Genomic DNA, 22,702 nt, shown 5'->3' on the forward strand with positions numbered 1-22,702 from the left:
ACAAAAGTAGAATGTAAAATAATATGGCATAAAATATAATCCAGTTATTGGTTGATGGTGTATGATGCCTTGCTGATTCCATTATTTTGTTTGAAGTTTAAACATTTTGGCTTAATTTGGTTTTGATGTTTATCTCTCCTTTAGCACTTTTAGATGGAAGATAGATCTAGTTTGCAGGTCTTTGGGAAGAAGTTAATTTTAAACAATGCTCAAAAGAGAGAATTGCAAAAGGAATAATTTATGAGTTTGTAGAGAAATTGAGTATAGTTGGTGTATATTATAGAGGAATTCCACTGGTCATAGCAATCTTCTTGCTGACCATTTTAATCACATGTTGTATTTCTTGCATCCTTAACTGCCTGTTGACTTTCATGCTGTGAATTTTAGGAAATTTTTGCTGTTTAAAAGCTAGAAAATATACAGAACACTTCTATGGTGCTAGAATTTGTCATTTTTACAAAAAAATAAAAGACCTTAAAGAAGTTAAGAAGCATGAATAGGCAAGTGACGGGACCATGTAACAAGACATGGCTATGAGCTAGGTAATATAAACAAGAATATAAGGAGCTTGAGTTTTAAATCTAAGAAGAAACACCAGTAGATGGCAAAGTGGATTAGGTCATGGTCATACTGGTCAACCAACAAGTTTAATGCAGTAAAGCATTCCCCTTAATGTGCTGCCATAAACAGTAGAAGATACTACAGGTGGGAATTGATACCTTGACCTGGAGTGTTTCAGAGAATCCTTTTGGAAACTGAATAATTTGAAATATCTATCTTTATATATAGTTGCTACAGTTTTATTCTTCAAAAGCTATCCACCCTCTTCCTGCTTTTCATCATAGTACATGAGAATAATTCACCTTGAGGTGTTCTACAATGAGCAGAGACACAGTTTAGTAACTTCTTATAAAAAGAAGCTGTATTAGACACCTATGTATAATGTAATATTTAATTAAATAAATTCCCTTTCTACATTTCTAGGTCACCATGTATAAAACTATTAGTAGTGCTGTTGCAAATAAACAGTGTTTTGAAACATTCTGAAGAGCACTCAATAGTCCATTTTTGTCATTTGTAATTTTAATAACACTCACAGATGACTAGTAATTAAATGGCAGATTTGTCTTCCTCTTGGTAAGTGAAATAATTTTCTATAAGAAAAAAATAGTAATTTCAGTGCTAAAAGCTACAAGATTCCCATTCTGAACTCTTGATTTGAAATTACAATAAATGATACTTTAATAACAAATTCTACAGCACAATGAATGAGGAGATATTTAAAATATAATGTTGAATGGTATTCCTTAAAACATTCTTAATGGGCTGCAAAAACACTAAGTGAAAAATATAATTATAGATGAAGTAGTCTTTGAAATATCTTCTTTCAGAGGATTTTTTTTTTAAATTATTTTTGTTTATTTTTCAGAGAACATGTTCCAATGGAATTGTATTTTGTGAATCATATTGCTTAAGTTTATAACATTAAATGATGAAATCAGTGTGCTGAAAACATTTGAAATCTTTTAAGCAAGCACATTAGAAATATCTATATAATAAAAACCCTAAAAACAAACAAAAAAGCAAACAAGCCCTAACTCCATTCTAACTAGGGAAGATGATAGATACAGGGAACCATTGAATGAAAGGGCAAACATAATACTTTGTGCATAACATCAATATATCTGACACTAATTAGTCACGGGTGCAGCATGGCAATGATTTTAAGATCCTTCCACTGTTTTGCTTGGAAATCATGTCATAGCTATAGCTGATCAGACATTTTTCTTTTGACCATAGCATTGGTCAGATGACGTGCATAGCATGCAGATGATGTACACAACATGCAGATCATGCAAATGCATCAGAGCTTGCCAGATGGAGTATGCTTCTATGGAAATAGCAGAAGATGTTATGAGCAGTGAACATTGACTGGAACAAGATGTTTTTCTAGGCAGGTTTTTTTCTACCTATCTAGTCTATTTTAATCATGTTATCATTAATACACACCATCCTTCTTTACAAAAGAGGTTATGATCAATCAAATTTATGAATATGTGCAACTGCCATGTATTTTTGTCAATTTAAGATTACTCTAGTATAGTTCAAGTATATCTTCAAACAATTCAGAGACAAGACCTGGTGAAAAATGCAGCGAGCAACTTACAGCCCAGGGCTCCTCACTAGGATGTCACTGCTAATCTTTTATAGACAACAGATCTGTCAGTTATTGCATTAATCACTGATTATAACCCATGAAGCCCTGACAATCTTTGATCATTTTATCTATGAAATCATTTTCTCCCAGCCATAATTCCAATCTGGAAATCAAGTAAAGGAGGCAGTTATCTGTTGCAATGTTTTCTGGTCAGGCAAAAGGAAGTCCACGCTCATTTTTTTCACTTTAACCGAATAGGTCACACCTGTTGACTTTCAGGACTGACTTCAAAAGACTAACAGTAGCTTCCCAAAGTGTAATACCATGAGAAGGAAAAGTCTGAATGTTTGGGTCCTTGTGCAGTGAATATTTCCTTGATGTTGAGGTTGATTGTACTGTGTGCTAGGTTAGCTTGAATAGACACTCCTTTTGTTACTGAGATGTAAATAGTTAAACTACTATATGAACTTGGATATAGTTTAGAAGTTATGGGAGAGAACAATTTATTCTGAACTCCCTTAGTTCTCAGAAGAGCTCAAGATGGGCTAATCCTGCAACATTATTAGAGTAGTTTGAATGATGCTCTAAGGTGAATAAATTGCCAGTAGCCTACTGGGATTTCTATTCTGTTCTTGATGACCCCTGACACTAATACCAACTACAGTTTTGGTGTGTTTCAGAAACAGAAAGACTTGTACAGGCCGTTTGGCATGACAGTGTTTCCAAAGCATAACCAACATCATGCAACAACAGCAAGTATTTTATATGAACAGCTCTTAGTTACTTCACACTGAATTTGTCTGCTTCTTGTGTTTGTTTTGGTAGTAGAATTCATAAAACACATGATGAAGCTCTTGAGGTACACTAGTACCTCACTGCTAAACTTTCACTTCTGACAAAATTATCCATGTTGGGGTCCTGTTCCAGTTCTTGTCAATAAACATGAAGTAAGAATTTGCATCTAAGTGTACTTACTTAACATAGTAATATTTGTATTTAATATGAAGTAATATTTTTAATAAATATCATAATATTTCTTACAATGGGTACACAATATATGTAAAAACACTGCGCATATTATTTACTCTGATAGCATGTTTTTACAGTGTATATATAGTATACTGTATAGTAAAAGTTGCATTTGTAAACAAGCATAATCTGTTCTAGATGATCTGAAGTATGGCTCAGTATACTCAGTGCATGTCTCATACATAGCTTTGCTTATGGGGGACTTTTTGACTGGCTGAAGAAGGTTTAGACGTGACGCTGGTATTATCCCTGGTCTAAAACTGCATTTGCTTTCTAGATAGAGGATGGAGAGGGAAAGAAGAACTTTGTTTTTACCTTATCTTGATTGATGTAAGCTTACCTTCACAATTGTTCTGAGCTTGGTGGTGCCCTTCTACACACAGGATTTAAATATACTAATACAATCCAGAGCACATGTGTGATTTCTGATACGTTAATGAACTGAATAATTCTGTCTTCAAAGCAGGGTTCAAATAGCTTCAGGTAAAGAAACTACAGTGTTAGAAATTGAGTAGGATGGTTAAAACAAATTTGAGACTCAGCCCTCATTTCAGGCATCAGTACAGCCCAGGGTACTTTTCTTCTGTGGAATAAACCAGGCCATGAAGAGCTATCTACTTAGACATCTATGCTGCTGATTGCCCCCACTACTGGTTAAGGCTAAATTGCAACATAGTGTTTCCATGTTTCAAAAATGGCATCCTTTGAGAAAGATGGTGCATGTTCATGCTATTAAAAAGCAGCATAATATAGCATCTGTAAGAGCATCAGCTAAGATTCATTGAGCAGTTATATTGGAGGGGTTAGCTTATTTATGAAAACAAAGCTTATTATGTGTAACATTCATTTTAACTAAGGGTCAAATTGAGTCTTTTTAACCATCAGATGCCTGTGTATGTTGTGAGGACTCTGCATAATCTAGAATAATGGCATGTTCCCTTCAAGTGATCTGGCGCAAAAATGAAGTGATGTAAACAATCTGAAAAAGTCAGGGGTGGGAGGAAGGGAACTTATTATATGGTTATAATTGTTGTGTGTTTAAAACGATTGCTGGATTGGACCGTAAAACAGTAATTGCGTAAAACAGTAACTGCCAGTAAAGACAGGCATGTATCTGTCACGTTGACTATGCTTGTCTTCTAAAAGCCTACAAGCTACTTCCATAGACTTCAGGTATGCCCTTCGTATTTGTAGTCTGGAGGAAAAGCTGTCTGCTTGCCTCCCCTTTTTCTTTCCTGTGAAAAGGATTAAAACTGAAAAAAACCTCAAACTACGTATTTTAACCTTTAGAGAGTTTAAAATCAAGCAATAAAGACCTATTTAATACTCAACTTGATACACTTTAAAGTATGTTCTTCCCAGATAAAAGCTTTGTAAAATGACAGCTAAAAATATTGATTTCTAAACTGACCGTTCTGAATGGTTTAAGGAGTAGTTTGAATTACTTCTAGGCTGTTACTGAAGTCAAAAACCTGACTGTAAATTAAGAACACATGGCTTAAGTATACCCTGCAGTAAAAAATCAAGCAATATGCATTCTGTACTCAACAACTAAATTTCATGAGGTGGCTGCCCTCTGAAAATGATTTTGGAAAAAAAATTAAATCTTAATCAAACTCTTCATTTGCTCACAGTACTTAAACTTCTGAGGCCTGGGTTCTGGTTCAGTCAACAAACTAATTGGCACTTTCATTGGTAGCTATATTTGTTGCAGACTGCAAACAAGGATTTTATAGGACAAGAGATCTGGAATCGTCTTACCCTCCAAACAGCAGCTTTTCCACAGTGTTTGTTTTAGCATGTTTCTACCTTCACTGGCTGCGATAGTGAAACTATGAAGCATGAAGTTGAAAGTAGTGTGGACATTCAGAGTCACTAACTCTCATTGCTTATTACTAGCTTTACAGGTTAGCTGTAATTAGCCCTTTCACTAGCTATTTTCTTATTTCTTTTCCTTTCTTTTCTTTTCTTTTATTTTCTTTTCTTTTCTTTTCTTTTCTTTTCTTTTTTTTTTTTTTTTTCATTGAATGTGCAGACCTTAGAATTTATTAATTTTTTTTACTAGTACAGGGGACAGAAGGGGCAAACATTCATGTACAGAAGGATAAATAATGAATGCAATGAAACTTAATGATTCAAAAACTTATGGAAAGAGAAGCTGCATACCTAAAGATCTTGGTTTCTATATACTTCTGCATTTGCAACATCTATGGCTTATACCTATACAACAGTACTGTCCATATACCCAGAAATGTGTAATCTTTTAATTCTTCTCATAAAAATATTTCCAAGAGCTATTTCTGTCTAATTTATCAGATATTTAAATCAAAAATGTTTGAACAAATTCTTTTGCTTCACATATCACAAACATGCAATGAAGAAAAGACCACACAATGCCTGAACATGTAACTAACAAAATCAGAATATATTCTCCAGTCTTTAGGATGCTAAAGTTCATGTTTACAACTCTTCAGAATTTTTACATTCTTCTTTACATTTCTTTATGTTTCTTTATATTCTCTTTACATAACAAAAAGGGAGAGTAGTCTTATCAGTTAAATACTGCCAAAAAAAGTTGCTATGATAATACTTTTTTTCTTTTTTTAATCTCTCACATGGGAAGAAAATTTGAAATTTAGATATATTTTTTTTTCAACAGAACACTGAATTAAAATCTTTTTATAATACTCTGGATTCATTAGTTGGAAACCAGAGTCTTCCAACACCATGGTCTGGCAGTATAAGAACTTTTTAGATTAAACATATTACACATCTAAAACACGTTTCCAATGAAATTTATCTAACCTTTTGGTAAAAGCTCACTCTGTTGTCTTATGAAAAAATTATTAGATGGTACAACACACCAAAATGCCAGGATGTTCTACACATTTTGTGAAAGGAATATTTGGTTTTGAAATGTTTCATTCACTTAAATTTTAGAAGGTGTGAGATTTTTCTATGAGTGTGATGTCGGTACTTAACACACAACCCACTTAACACTTAATCCAGAAAAATAATCAGGATTGATTCAGCAGTTGCTCCTATGGAATTCACTGACAATCATATTTTATTCCTGTGCTTACCTGTTTGCCAGATGAGGGTATAAAATGAAAAGATCAGTAATACTTCCATATATTTCTATACGGTTGTGGCTGATCTCTTTTTCATTTTCTTCTAGGCCTTTTCTGGAAACACAAATGCTGACAGTGTTGTATACTATAAGCTTCAGCATTCCATTAAAGCAAGATTTCTCCGTTTTGTGCCTTTGGACTGGAATCCCAATGGCAGAATTGGAATGCGCATTGAAGTGTATGGATGCACATACAGTAAGTGTTTTGCTGAATCAGCTAAATGAAATGACTACTCATCATTGCCTTTTGCTGCCTAAATTACACTTGAAAGTAGATTTCTAAGGTTAAATTTAATCTTGAATAAAACTGATTCAATAGGTCTATGTGCAGACTTCACTATTTCTGCATCATCTAACAATATGTGATGCTTATTTTCCAATGCTTTCTATATTGGAGTGAATGGTATGAATGTAATCCAATAACTGATTTGCTGCAAACTCTATTTTTGATAGTCTGAAAAACTGCATCTTAACATGGTGTACTTTCTACAGGAAGGGTGAAATGTGGAAAATATTTACAGTTTTGAATATACATGGTCTTGGTCCTGAGCCACTAAGAGTAAAAGTAAATAGACCCACAAATACACAATTGAAGGATACTTCAAAGTTGTTATATATTTAGGGGATATTTTTAGAATAATTTTTGTGTCATTAATAAAATATTAATAACTGATATAAGCATTTGGAACACAAATGCGTAAGTGTTATGGCTGTATTGATCTGCTGGACAATGTAAATCTTCCTGTTATCTTCCTGTTACAATTCTTCATCTGCAGAATTTTAAAAAATATTCCTCTCAGCAAGTTGTTTACTCTTTTTTATTCTCCACATCTTTCTTCCATGAGGGAAAGAGAGTTTATTTTAAGAAACCCCTTTAATTGCGTGTTTTAAGTACTTCATCTGTTGTTTTTTGTAGGATTTTTTTTTCTTTTATCCTTAAGTCATGCTTTACACTGCTGATCTCTTCTGAATGGTCTCCATATCTCTCTCTTCTGTTTCCATTCATTAGTATCTGACTTTAAACTGAATATCAGTAAGACATGTCTGGGTTTTCTGCCTTAAACTTGGCTTTGTAAAATGAGTAAAAGACCATGAACTAAGGATACTGAAAATTTCAACCTGGCTGCAGGAGATTAGGTCACCTCAGAAATTAGATAAACTGCCCCATTGCAGAGAACAGACAGATCATGCCAGGAGAAAGGTATGAGAAGCTAAAACCACACAGAATTCCTCAGTGACATCTGCCTGGAGACTAGGAACATGACTTATGATTCCTAGAACAATCTAATGATACTGCTGTAACTGAGGAAAGTTACCAAGATTCAACTTACCCTCCACTGTTTTAAGTACCAGGACTACTAAAAGTAAAAAATGGAGGCTGAACAGATGGCTTCATAATTCCCAGCTGAAATCTCATTTGAGTCTCACATTTGAAAGCTCATCTCTGTGTTACTTGATGAGACTACATTCCTTCCTGTCTCTAAGCTTCAGTGAAAGTCAATTGGCTTTCCTTCTTCAAAGTCCTTTATCTTGTGCATTCAACAATTTTTAAATAGTTATTCAATGTCTTGTTGCCAAACACTTCCAAACTGAAGAGCTCTCTTTTGTGCATACCTAAAATCAAGATTTTAATTTTCTATATTCACTACTGTAATTTTCTCTATCACACCCTGCAAGGTATCTCATGGGTCTCTTCTGTGATATCCTTATTGCCATGCCAATGGAAAATCTAAGAGTTTAAAGGACAAAAAGAGAACAGTGCCCATGTTACTAAAAATAATAAAATATATAGAATAAGCAGTTACACAGTTAAAATATTTTTTTTGTGTGGTCAGTAACTACTTTTGAAGAAGATTATGTATTTTTCTGTATTTGAATTATTTCATACAGTATCAATCCTAGAGATAGCCTATGGAAACAAATAAATGATAGCTATTTTCTAAGATTAGGCTGAATTTAAAAGGAATATTTACTTCATCCATTATCCAATGTAATGCAGTACATAAAGAACATGATAGTGTTAAAAATACAGAAAGGATTTTTTAAGGATTTAAGTATTTTTTTTAAGTTGGTTAAGATTTTCTCTGTATTAATGATATTGTGAGTTCTTAAAATGCTTATTTTTTCTATGTATAAATGCTTTCATTTCAAATGAATTGCAGACTGTTTGTCACCTCTTTATTTATTTTGAACATCTAGAATTACCATGTGCTTTTAGTAGTTCAATTCAATGGTTGCTGTTGAAGACAAACCAGGTGATTATAGTCTTATAGTTCTAAAATATATTTAATAATTTGTCTTGTCCTCCATTTATCAGACAAACACAGGACATGTAGTTATTGTTACAGTAATTATGCCTGGCTGTTTCTGAATTGTTATGTACTTTTCCAGACGGGACCAGAAAATAAAGAAAAGCAGAAATGCCAATGATACCTACTTTAACTTTGATTCACACTTTCCAGATTTCCCATTTCTCATTCTTCCCTTCAGAGAGATCTCACTGGGTCTTATACTGTAAGAGTAAGCCACTTTCTTTCCATTTACCATCAAATATGTGGACTGTGTTCTGTACTCAAGTGCAAATGCAGTAATTTCTTCGTTCAGCCTTATCTGTTGCAAATTACACAACTAAAACTAAAATTGCAAGAATATATAAAGTTGATCTCACTATTCCATAAAGTGATACCGAAAAATGCATATCTGTTACATCTAAAAGAAGCCATTACTATCTTAGTGAAGTAAAGCTTACAAGACAACTGTTGGCACTCCTTTCAAGTTGCTGCTCTGTTGTCTTCCAGCCAGATACATGCTCTGAATAATTTAGCCTAGTGTCCTCAGAAGTAATGTTTCCCCTTTAATTACAGTCTCAAGGAGGTTTGGTAATGTCCATGATAAATGTCCATAGGATAAACCAAGATATTATGAGTTTTGTTTCTTTTTTCTTTTTTTTTTTTTTTTTTTTTCTTTTTTTTTACACAGATCTCCCTTTTTGCTAGAAACACTTTAGGCCAAGGACTGTCACACTATTCATGTTTTTAAAGCATGCATCCAGAACAAGTCCTTTCATTTTTGTCTCTTAGCACTTATGGAATAGAAAGGCTAAATAAAGGTAGTCAGTTATGGAGTTACATGAAACATTACAAGAATTCCCCTGTACTCTTTGTGTTTAGTTCTTCTCCTTCCTCACTCTACTACCTCTGCCACATTCCTCAGTTATCTTACTCCTGTTCTGCAGTCTTTTTCATGTAAGAAAGAAAGAAAGAAAGAAAGATGTTTTCTGCCTCCAGTTGATCTACTTGATTTCACGTGAAGTGATGCAATCTGCTTGTGCCATGACTACACAACAAACAGTCTGTGCTGCCAAAAAAAACCCACCCCAAAATCTCTCTTAGCCTTTGCCTGATAGTTCTTCCTATTTAGTGTGTGCAAAAGAGACTGATGAATCTCTACAGACATTTCCTGTGTCATGTCCCTGAAATATCAGATTGTGACAATTAGGCCCTGTAAAACAGAGTTCAGGTTAAGCTATCCCCTGGCACTAAAAAAGGGAAATTGAAGGTCTCTTTGGCTTACTCTTTTCTCCCCTCATTACAATGCTCTCTTTCTCATTCCATCCTCTGAAAACCATTAGGCTAAAAATAAGAAAAAAAGAGAGAGAGAGAGAGAAAAAAAAAGGCTTTTTCATATGACAGACAGAAAGATGAGTTTAAATGTGAAAATGACAATTGCATAAAATTGTAGGAGAAAGGTAACTGCAAACTAAATGCACGTTGTGCATTAAAACATTGTTAGATGCAGTGCCTAAGAACAGGCACTGCAGATACCATGATATCAAAACCCTCTTCCAGAGTTCTCTAACACTGTTAAATGTGTTGAGGCTTTCTGAGCATTCCCTTCATGTATGGAATATGAAAAATCAATGGCAGTTACATCAGTCAAAGAAAGGACTAAACATCTTCATAACTGGGATAATGTGCTTTCAAGGGCTTGATGTGAATGTGATTGTAAAAAAAGTTCATTTTAAATGTGGTTGATTATGAACAATTTTACTGTGATCCCCCTCTGCCTTTTTCTTTTTTTTTTTCCACCAAAAGGCTTTGTTTAAAGCAATACCTAAGTCCTGATTTACCTAACTTTTCTGAACACCATGAACCTTCTCAGGTCTGCTTTCCCCAAAACTAGAAAGGGCCAGAAAGCAGATTTCTCATTTTAGTACAATTGGCCAGGACTAAGGATGTCTAAAAACAATAAAAAATGCTAAATAGTTTGCATTGTTTATTTTTGCTTTTCTTATAGAGCATTAGTATTATTTCAATTAATTTAAAGATCAACAAAAGTGAAATAATATTTCAAACAAAGATATTGCAACTAAAACTTTTGCTTAGGATCACTAGAACTCGATCTTATGGTGTCTTCCAGAATTTCCAGTTTCTGAGGCATTTCATCACTTCCAAAGGTATTTTCACAGTGTACTAAGGATTTAGATTACATTAATTTGAGAAAGACACATTGTAAATTGTGGTAAGAAAAGATAAGTGTTCACAAAGCAAATCACCCTGTTTTATTTTCCTGATTTATAACAGTAGAGTAGAGAAAACCCATGGAGACTGATGTTCAAATACAGGGACTATTAGAAACTGGGAGCAGTTGGCAAATATGAAAAAGGAAAATGTTATGGCACCCTGGATATTTGAGCTCATTCTTTCTATCCTGATAACCCTATAGGAGACCCAAGCTTTATCACTCACAACTGTTTCAGTTTATTTATAGTGGTAGTACATAGATGGTGAAGACAAAATGTGTTTCAGAAATGTTGTAAAAAATTTGATTAACATCTGCAGCCCTGTCATGATCTTCATTCATGCTTGGCAGTAGTGGGAATTTGTTTTTTTATTTTCCACTTTGGACAGAGTAGACTTTGCTTCTTAGGAGCTAGTACTGCGGAATAGTGAAAGGGATTTTGGAGAGCAGTGCTAAATGTTGGTTATGCTCTTGTCTAGATAACTAATAACAAGAGTATGTTCCCAATCAAAAAACCCTGCTGTTATCAGTACCTAAAAAGAATGTATTTAGTTAGCTGGTTTGATAGATACATAACAATGTACAAGTTCTATTACTGAAGTTTTTATTGAAGCTATTAAACTTCACATTCATAATTTAAATTTAACATTGATTAATGTTTTAACTGTCCACATTCATTCAATGACATAATGAAGTAAATTAGTTAACCTAAGATTCATTTTTAAGTAGAATGTCATATTTATTCATTGTACATTTGGTAAATGAATTCTTCATAAGTAAGAAGTACATTATCAAGATGTGAAAAAAATCAAGAAACTATATTTAAAAACATAGCTGCATTCACTGGCAAGAGTTTTTGAAAATGGAATATAAATGACTGACTTTAAGTACCTTAGTTAATTTGAATTGAGTTCATTTCCATGCTGACAATGTGGAGAAATATTTTTAGTGAAATTAAATAAAGTTAGTAAATAGATAATGGTCTTCTGTTGACTTACAAGAAGTCAACCAGTCAGTTGAAAAATAACTTCATATTTTAGTGAGTGTCCTTTATATCTTCATTTATTTCACAGATGTATCTTTCAAGGGTAATTACCTTCTTCTTCATTACTTATGAACTGTGAATAGTCTATGTGCTTTTTATAGTGTTATCAGTTCCTTTGTGTGTGTCTTGTTCAATCTGTTCTGATTTTGACAGATACTCTTTTATATTATTGGGATAAAATCAGTTTCTTCTTTTCTTTCTTTTCTTTTCTTTTCTTTTCTTTTCTTTTCTTTTCTTTTCTTTTCTTTTCTTTTCTTTTCTTTTCTTTTCTTTTCTTTTCTTTTCTTTTCTTTTCTTTTCTTTTCTTTTCTTTTCTTTTCTTTTCTTTTCTTTTCTTTTCTTTTCCCCTTCCCTTCCCTTCCCTTCCCTTCCCTTCCCTTCCCTTCCCTTCCCTTCCCTTCCCTTCCCTTCCCTTCCCTTCCCTTCCCTTCCCTTCCCTTCCCTCCCCCTTTTCTTTTTCCCAAGTCAAGTGAAAGTATGTCACCTTGAAAGAAATTAGGTAAAACACTGTCATAAGTAGAAAGTAGATTTCACTGTAGCACTGTCATGGAGCTGTAACACTGTACCTACCTTTTAGCAGAGTCATGAGAAGTATGAATGTAAGTAAGACAGAAAGCATACATTCATAATGTAATAATGAAAATTCCTCAGTGTTACTCTTTTCTTCATCTGCAAAACTTAGGAGTTTATTATTTTGTGCATTATAGTACAGAATCAAGCAGGTCAAGAGAGGGGATTCTGCCCTTCTACTCCAATCTTGTGAGACCCCACCTGGAGTACTGCATCCAGCTCTGGGATCTCCAGCATGGGTCCAAAACATGGACCTGCCAGATTGTGTCCAGAGGAGGGCCATGAAAATGGTCTGAGGGCTGGAACACCTCTCCTGTGAAGAAAGGCTGAGAGAGTTGGAATTGTTCAGCCTGGAGAAGAGGAGTCTCTGCAGATACCTTATTGTGGCCTTTCAATATTTAAATGGGCCTTATAATGAAGATGGAGAGAGACTTTTCCAGGGCCTGTACTGATAGGACAGTAACAGTTTTAAACAGAAAGAGGGTAGATTTAGATTGCACATGAGGAAGAATTTTCTTTTTTTTTTTTCAATGATGAGGATCGTGAGACACTGGAACAAGTTGCCCTGAAATGTTGTGGCTGCCCCATCACTGGAAGTGCTCAAGTTCAGGTTGTATGGGGCTTTGAGCAACCTGATCTAGTGAAAGATGTTCCTGCCTATGGCAGGGACGTTGGAACTAGATGATCTTTAAAAAGTCCTTTCTAACCTGAACTATTGTATAATTATATGCTATGAAGATGTCCCTTGAAGTGTGTCCCCAGCTCTCCCCATTGTAGGTGTTGGAGGCCTGCCTATCTGGTTGTCTGACCTGCTTTCTAGGGTGGTTTGCTGCTTGCTAGGGACATGGATCCAGGATATTGTGAAGAGACTGTTGAGGCTTGTCCAGCCTTCCAACTTTTCCCCTTTGCTGCTTTTCCATGTGGGCACCAACAGTAATGCCGGGGGAGACTTGGTATGTACCAAGCATGACTACATGTCTCTAGCGGCAAGGGGCAAGGGCACAGGGTGTAAGGTGGTGTTTTCCTTGTTCATGCTGACAAAAGAGAAGAGCTTGAGGAGGACTGGGTGGATCCTTTGGATCAATAACTAGTTGCACAGCTGGTGTCAGCAGCAATTATTCAGATTTAACAACCTTAGGACACTCTTTGAGGATCAAGAGTTGCTAGGAAGAGATAGAATCCATCTGACCATGTAGCACTAAAGCATCTTTTCCAACAGGCTGGCCAATGTGATGAGGAGAGCTCTAAATTAGTAATGATGGTGGAGGGAGATGATGGCCCCAAATCAAATGAGGAAGTGGTGGACTGGTTTGAGAAACAAAGGCTTCAGGGCAGTGTGCACAAGAGAGCATGGAAACAACAAACAGGGGCTGAAGTGCAAGCACTTGACCACCTCAAGTGCAAACACACAAATAGGGAAGTGCTGCTGTGAGGGCAACATTATGGAAGAAGTTCTCACACTTTTTCTGAGAAATCAATACAAGTGGATGCCTTTCTGAAGTGCCTGTGTGCTAATGCACACAATATGGGGAACACACAGAGAAACTGAGGTCTTCGTGCATTTGAAAGACTATGGTCTCATCATGACCACAAAGACATGGTGGAATAGTTCACACTACTGGAGTGGTGCCATAGCTGGATACAGGCTGTTTAAAAAGGACTAGCCAGGACAATGAGGAAAGGCAGTTAACATTTATGTGAGAAAGCAGCAGGGGTGCATGGAGCTCTGCCTAGAGACAGATGATGAGACAGCTCAGAGTTTATAGATTAGGATTAGAAGACAGACCAAACTAATAACCTTCCACAGTAATATAACTGGCTTGGTGAGTGAAAGGGAATGTTTGGTGTTGGTTATCTTGAGTTTAGCAAGAGTTTTGAAGCTGTCTCCCGTAACGCTGTCATAGACGACTGATGAGCACAGGTTATTTAGGTAGAAAATGAAGTGGAATGAAAACAGACTGAACCGCCTGGCAAAAGCAGTTGTGATCAATGGCACAGAGTCAAGCTGAGTCTATTCATTTGTGGTGTATCCCATGGATTGGTGCTGGTTTCTGTGATGTTTAACATCTTCATTAATGACCTGGATGATAAGCCAGAGTGTATGCTCCGCAACTTTGCAGCCAATAAAAATTTGGAGGACTGATTGACACACCAGAGGGTTTTGATGCCATTTAGAGGGATCCAGACAGGATGGATTAATGGGCTGATGGGAATATCATGCTGTTCAACAAAGGGATGTGCAAGGTCTTGCACCTGTGGAGGAATAATCCCAGCAAGGGTTTACCAATACACACTGGGGCCTGACTGTGGCCTTGAAGAAAAAGACATGAGGGTTCTGGTAGACACTGTGTTGACCATGAGCTGAAAACATGCCCTTGCAACAGAGAAGGCCAATAGCATCCTGGGCTGTTTTAGGAAGAGTGTTGCCAGCAGGTCAAGGAAGGTTATCCTTCCCCTTCTCTCAGCTGTGGTAATGAGACATGTCTGAATTGCTAGGTCCAGTTCTGGGATTCCTACTACAAGAAAAACTTGGACATACAGGAGTGAAACCAGTAAAAGGTCACACATATGATTAAGGTACTGGAGCATCTACCATATGAGTAGAGATTGAGAGAGCTGGAACTGGAGAGTAGAAGGCTTGGGGGAAATCTTACACATGTGTATTAATAGCTGCTGGGAGGGTGTAAAGAAGACAGAGACAGGATCTTTTTAGTGGTGTCCAGTGACAGGATAAGAGGCAATGGGCACAAACTGAAATACAGTTGTTTTTACTGTGAGGATGGTTGAACACTGCCATGGGTTGCCCATAGATGTGTAGTCTCTGTCCCTGGAAATATTCAAAACCTGACTGGACACAGTCCTAAGAAACCTGCTGGAGCTGATACTACTTTGCTTGGGGAAGTTGGACAGGATGGTTTCCAGAAACGCATGGCAACCTCAAATATTCTGTGATTCTATGATACCCATACTAGAAAACTGATGATACAAAGTCCTGTATTCCAGTACTAAAACTGTAATTCAGCTTAATTAAAGTTTTAATTTGTTTATGATGCCAGTAAAAAAACATTTGATGAAGACAACCAGGCCCTACTCACAGCTGATAGGTTTTCATTTTAGAATATTTTTGCTTCCTAGGATAGTATGCCATGATATTATTTTGAACTACTGTACAGATATCCAGATTGATTTTAATGGTGGCTTAAATCTACAACCTGCATGAAGGCCCTGAAAATCAGTTAACTGTAATGGACATATTTTTTCTCTTCTTTATTTTGTTAATTTGAATTAATTACAGGTAAATTAATAGAGATTTTCACGCTAAGAATACAGTAAGAACAGAAATAGTCAAAATACTACATGGTTCCAAACCAAGGAAGACCTTTCAGCATGTGAGATTAGTACTAGATTGGAATAGACACCAGATCTCTTCTTCTTACCTTGCTTTATTATCTAGTGATAGCATCATCACTAAAACAAGAATTTGGGGAAGAACAGAAATAGCAGAAATAAGCTACACTTTACTGGGTACAAGTGAATCTAGGGATGTTAGTGGTGGGACTTCATATCACATTGAAGTAACATGCAACTGTTTCTTTTAGACATAGCATTATACATTATCTTTCATTTCTTTACTTCTAGGGTCCGAGGTGGTTGGCTTTGATGGGAAAAGTTGTCTAATTTACACATTTAATCAAAAACTCATGAGTGCACTGAAAGATGTGATTTCTCTGAAGTTTAAGACAATGCAAAGTGATGGAATTCTCCTCCACAGAGAAGGACAAAATGGAGACCACATCACCCTGGAATTAATTAAAGGGAAGCTGTCCCTACTCATTAATTTAGGTAACAGTTAAAGTCTCATAAAGTCTAATATAGTTATTAGGTACTATTTGACTAAAACTTCTTTTAATTTAAGTGGATTTTAATGTTTAGAATATGATAAACTAGCAGTATATATTTGAATAGTTATACTTTAATATGGAATTAATAGTTTTTATTTTTCTTCTTTCAAGGTGATACTAAAACTCATCCTTCTAATGCCCAAATTAATATTACACTGGGCAGTCTTTTGGATGATCAACACTGGCATTCTGTTCTCATTGAGCACTTTAACAATCAAGTAAACTTTACAGTGGATAAACACACTCATCATTTTCATGCAAAAGGAGAATTCAATTACTTGGACCTTGATTATGAGGTGTGAAAATTACCTTTCCTTTATTACATTTATTAACTTTGTTATGTAAATGCAGTGAAACAAGCAAAGGAGACAGAACTGAAGGAATTTTGTAGTGCTTAAGAATTCAGGGATATTCTGCCTCCTGAAGGAATTAAACAGAGAAAACGAAATGTTCTTACATTACTAATGCTCCACTAGACTTCAACTCAAGATTTTCGGAAGACCATCTTTTTCATGTCAGAATTCATTATTTTAATATCTTTGTTTCAGTAGTGCTGCAAATGTGGTAAACAGTATGTAAATGTAAGAAATAAGCCCCAAATCAAAGTTACTATTTTATGGCTTGATGAAAATTATAATAAATGGGCATAAAACCATTTTAGAAATGTTTAGATTAAGACTTAAATTCCTGTTTAATATGGCAAATGTGCTGTGAAAAAAATCTTGCTTACACAAGTGGTAGATTCATGAAAAGGAATAGATGTAATTTGCTGTGACAGTTTCCTACCTATGGTTAAAAATACCACTATTTCACAGTTGTAATGTGATGACTGGTTGTTTTATGTTTGCCCCTGTCCTGTTTGTTGGATAAGATAATGAGTGATAGAGCAGAGTGTCTGCAACCCATAGATCTATATTACTTTATTCTACTCATTCAAATTCTTAAGCAGTTTAGAGTAAGATTTCATGCTGTTCCATGTCTGCAATACTCCATTTCAAAAATATCATTCACAAGACTTAAGTCATGTTTCTGTTTAAAATTTCTGAATCTCAGCCACAATACCAAGGCTTGCAGGTTCATACCAATTTTTAAAAAACAACAACAACAAAAAAAAAAAAAACAAAAAAGAAAAAGGAACAACAAATGTTAGTTTTAATTGATTGGCAAATAGATTTATTTTAGTAAATCAACCAGTATTGAATTTTTTTTTTTTCCTCTCATCCACATACTTTACTTTGAAGTATGTTTTACCAATACGAGGTAGAAAGGAAAGCAAAAGCTGGAAAAATGCCTAAAAACTTGCAAAAAAATATGAACCACTGTATTTAGAATTGCATTTGTGACTATAAAAATGTCTCAATTTAATAACTTAATGAGACAATAATTTTGGGTTTTTTTTATTAAATTATTTTAAATATTAAGTGAAATTTCAAAATTAAAAGATAAATAGTTTAAACTGTCCTTTTCTATAATGTCAGCTAGAATAGCTTTGAAATGGGTGAGTTCAAAAGTTTACTTAAACTGACATTCTGTTTCTGATGGTGCCCAAGAGTGGAAACGTAGACCAGAGTATAACTCAGGTCACCCTTGTGGAAATGCTTTTCTAAAATAATCTACTACTTTCTAAGTATTTGTGCTTCAGGGACTTATTAAGACAGAGTGATATTCTTGAATTTAATAGCTCTCCATGGATTTTTATTTTTATTAAATCTTCCGATCCCTTTCTGAACCCCTGTAAACCTACAGCATCACATCAAGGGAGTGCACACCCTAAGCATTTTGAGAGGGAAAAAGTATCTCCTTTCATTTGTTTTGAATTTGCCCTAGAGTAATTTAATTTGATGTACTCTTGTTCTCTGTTATGGTAGTTATTATTTGCACACAGTGGAGAAATCAGGCTCAAATTTCCTAAAGAAGTTGTTTGCAAATTCTCTTCTCCCTTTTCGCACTGTCCAGTGTGGTCTGCCTGTACTGGGCCTTGTCCTTCTTCTCCTTGGTTTTGCAGCTGTACTGGACCCTGAAAACTGATAAGATTCTATACTAAGCAACTATTAAGAGGCATCCTCAGAAGAAAATAAAAGCCAACATTTCAAAATATTTTAATACATACATATGACTTGATACAGCCTAATTTTTGCTAGCTGCTCTTTTAATACATAGATGTGATACAAGGAAATAGCCAAGTAGCAGATTCATTATTGGCCAGTCTTTGACTTCTGCTCTTATGCTATTGGCAACTTCTTTCCTTAGAAAATTACTTAATAGTATCATTGATTTCTCTTCTCTTTCTAAGCTCAGCTTTGGAGGGATCCCAGTGCCTGGAAAATCAGGGACATTGTCACACAGGAACTTTCATGGGTGTTTTGAAAATATTTATTATAATGGAGTGAACATTATTGACCTGGCCAGGAGGCATAAATCTCAGATCTACTTTGTGGTAAGAGATTCATAGTTAAGAAAGAATAAATAACTAAAATAGAGAAAAGAAAAAGAAAAAAACACACAATAATTTTCATAGGCAACACAGTTCTAGTAAAATCTATGTTTAATGAAAGAAAAATCAAGGAATCACTTAATTGGGCTATTTTATATTTGCTGCAGTACAGACTCATGCAGTAGACAATGCAGGATGCATTTTATTCCTCAGCTCTTCAGCTGATATTTAGATGTGAGTGATATCTCACTGTTGTGTGGTATCTCACTGTTGTGCGGTATCTCACTGTTGTGCATGTACAAAAGCGAGTGAGCACTGTAAGATGTAGCTCAAATCATCGAAGCTCTGGCTTTGACTTCTGTGCCTGACTAGTAAGAACACCAGCAGCATATTTTAAAAGCCTTCTATTGCTGAGGACACTGATCCACTCTCTTTTCTCCAGAGCATTATAATTTTGATAGGTAAGTGCTGTTTGTCAATTTATACTGCACTTTGTCTGAAAAGCTGTAGTTTAGGTTGGTGGGTTTAATGCATTTATTGTGACATGGCCAACAGTTGTATTAGCCAAACCCCTACCATTAAAAGAAACGGTTCCAACAATGAATCAACTTTCTTCTGTGTTACAGGTTTTCTATAAATTTTACTAAGTCTTTTGTTTTGTTTTGTTTTGTTTTGTTTTGTTTTCCAATACTACTAGACCCATCTCTATTTGCAGTATTTATTTATTTAGCAGCAGGATATGCAGGGATATGATGGAAACAGTCGGTTCAAAATAATTAACAAAATATTAAATGCTTTGAAACTCCAGATCTTTTGATTTGGATTTCAGTTCAGAATATGAATAATGAAATTTGGTTGTCTGTCCCAGAAAAAATGGATGACAGGCATCTCTCCTCACATGAATCTCATCGGAAATATTCCAGAATTAACTAAACTGATACCTCTGTATAATATCTTGTCCATGACACTGATGGATGTCAGGGAGAGGGCAGTTGTAGGAGGTTCTCTGTGGACTAATGAAAGGGTAGTTATGAAATTATTTTCATAGGAAATTTCATCATATTCATCTCAAATGACTTAAGATCTTGCACTGCTTTCAAAACTATTTAGATGTTTTTTAATGTAACTGTGCCAGAAAATATCTATGTTCCCATAGAATCCTTGTTAAGTAGCCACTTTGCTGGTCTGATACAGTATCAGGCGGCTGTCCAGATAATGTGGAGGGGGAATCTGCAGATGGTAAGCTTTTAACATTTAACAAGGTTTATTAATCTGATGACGTCTTTTTCCCTATGGGTCAGTTCAGTTGACTGTTCTTTTCTCTACAGCTGAGTTCATAAGACAGAGCTTTAATTTTTATATATTTTTTCCTTTAAGAAAATAAAAAGAGATAAAGTTTAATGTCTTGCTGTGCCAGGGGCTAATGAGTATTTTTCTTAAACTGTTTTGTTAGCTTTTTACTATAAGGTCAAAGTTTTCTGTATGTTTAAAAGTTTAAAAGCTTTTTGTGTTGAAGAGAAGTTCAATTTACTTTAAATTCTAAAGACATTAATCCTTTAGTAAATGTCCATACAGAACAGATTAGTTATAGTTCAAATAGTGCCAGCAAGTCATTAGATCAAAGTGCATATGGTATTTACTATCAAGGTTCATACAGTACTCACTAATTCTGATGTCAGATGCAAAAAATGCATTATTCCCATGCCAGTCTTCTTATCTATATCACTCAGTACAACCATGGATGCAGGTTAAGCTCAGAGTTTGTCAATGAGTTCATCCACAAGTTCATCCACCAGAGGTTTCCAAAGCAATCAAGCAGAAAATCAAGGCTAGGTGCCTAAATACACCTCATGATGTGGTCCATATGGGCCTGTTTGGAAACACATTTCCTTCTGATTTATGATGTGTTTCACATTTATAAGTAGCAAGAATTTATATGTGGAATTTTCTCTGAATATTTGTGAAAACAAATACTGGTGTCAGTGCAAATCTCCAGTTGCATTGATTTGGAAAGATTGCTCCTTGGTCTGGCAAAATGTTTTTTTTCCTCAAAGTTAACACTGCCTTAAACAATCAGTAGCCAAGCTCAACATTTTTCTCTGCATACAAGCATTTAGACCACGGCAAATATTTGTATCAAACTTTGTATTTGGTGGCATTTTATCTGACATTCAGAAATTTGTCAAGTCCCTAATGCTTCCTGTTGCTTAGCCAAAATAGAAACAAAGCAGGTCTGTCTAACTCCCAAAGTATGATTAAATCACCTATGTAATTTTTGATGTTACCTCTTTCATGCAAAGGTCCTTGCTGCTCTGCTCAGGCAGGTATGTCTGTTCTGGTCAAACAGCTAGGTAAATATTTCTCAAGCTGATGATGTTCTTGCATATTCATAATTGATTTTTAGACTAACACATTCAAGTATTACAAGTACTAGGTTCTATGCACAACGTTTTGAAACTCTGTAGTTTCCATACAAAAGTTCTCATGGCCCTTTTTCCCCGAATGTTCCTAATGCTATATTTGTTTCATCTCTTTCTAGGGCAACATTTCCTTCTCATGTTTAGAGCCACAGGTGGTTCCTGTTACATTTCTGAGCTCCAGTAGTTACCTGGCACTGCCAGGCACATCAGGGCAAGATGAAGTATTCATCAGTTTCCAGTTTCGCACATGGAACAAGGAAGGACTTCTATTATCTAGTAAACTACACCAGGCTTCAGGTGGTTTCCTCTTACTTTTGAGTGATGGCAAAGTTAAAATCAGTCTTCATAAACCAGGAAAAGCACTGAGTGACATCACTGCAGGTAACAGAATTGAAGAAAAAAAAATCCAAGATTCCTACATATAAAAAAATAAGCTAATGTGAAGTCATTGAAATTAATACCCACATTCTTGACTTCGTTTTATGACTAGTATGTATGTATGTAACAATGCTTTACTTTTGTGTGAATTTTAATCCCAAATGTTTCTAAATACTTTCTTTTCTCACAAACATGTATCTATGCTTTTTTCCCCATGATTGAGTAGAAATTACTTGTAATAATATAGGCTGCAAAGTTGAGTCCTTAGGTTTACATACTATATGTATGTAAAGATGAGATATCTGAGCAACTTTTTCAGTTGTGAAGTTCAAACAAGTTAATTTCATACTCTGTCAAGCTATGCCATTAATGTGTTTTTCATCATTTGTCAATGCCTTCACAACGCATCAAGTAACTAATTTTTCTATAAAGTTATACATTATTATAAATACTATGTTTGTCATTTTCTAGAGATCTCAGTTATAGAGGTGTCCATTAAATTTGGACAGTGGATACCCAATAACAGTTTGTGTTCCAAAAGCTGAGACAAGTTTGAGTCTACATAAAAACAAACCAAAAATACAGTAAAGACAAAATAAATGCAGAAATTGAGGAGACTGAATAATTGAGGGCTAAAGGGTCACTTTTGTAGTTAATCACTGAATTGAGACTAGGTCATCTACTTTTGGTAGTGTGCACGGCTAGGCAGCCTTCAGGGTGGAGCTGAGATTTCCGAAGGCATACCCTTCAGTCTTCTTCTGAGCCATTTCCCTGTCGGTAAACAAACATATAAGGACAAGAGGATGAGGCAAATATAGTAAGATACAGTCGTGTTAGAGAGTATCCAACTGGGATTCTGAGAAGCAACTCACAGCTTTCACTTTCACTCAGTTTGGGGGCAAGGGGACTTCCCCTTTCACAGAAAGGCTCCTCAGTTTTTCTGAGTGCTGTTTAGCACTTGGTATGAGAACAGCAAGACCTCTTGCCCAGCCAGCAATCTCCTTCTTTCATGAAATGTGAGACCAGGGCGAAGCTGACAAAAACTCTATTTTGCACGACTTCTTAAAAAATGGTGAGAAGCAATAACATCACCATGTGATAATATCAATACCTTC

At 35.3% G+C, this 22,702-nt stretch overlaps 1 protein-coding gene across 2 annotated transcripts in view; it reads left to right on the forward strand.

Moving 5' to 3' along the window:
- Positions 1–22,702, forward strand: part of CNTNAP4 (contactin associated protein family member 4) — a 252,122-nt gene that overhangs the window by 151,168 nt on the left and 78,252 nt on the right. For both annotated transcript variants that reach the window (XM_049795559.1, XM_049795560.1), the window contains exons 4-8: positions 6,366–6,513; positions 16,093–16,296; positions 16,467–16,651; positions 18,649–18,792; positions 21,329–21,590. In XM_049795559.1, coding sequence (XP_049651516.1) covers positions 6,366–6,513; positions 16,093–16,296; positions 16,467–16,651; positions 18,649–18,792; positions 21,329–21,590 — 943 coding nt within the window. The remainder of the gene's footprint in view (positions 1–6,365; positions 6,514–16,092; positions 16,297–16,466; positions 16,652–18,648; positions 18,793–21,328; positions 21,591–22,702) is intronic.

This window comes from Accipiter gentilis, chromosome Z, assembly GCF_929443795.1.
Source record: "Accipiter gentilis chromosome Z, bAccGen1.1, whole genome shotgun sequence".
In the NCBI taxonomy this organism is placed as follows: domain Eukaryota; kingdom Metazoa; phylum Chordata; class Aves; order Accipitriformes; family Accipitridae; genus Astur; species Astur gentilis.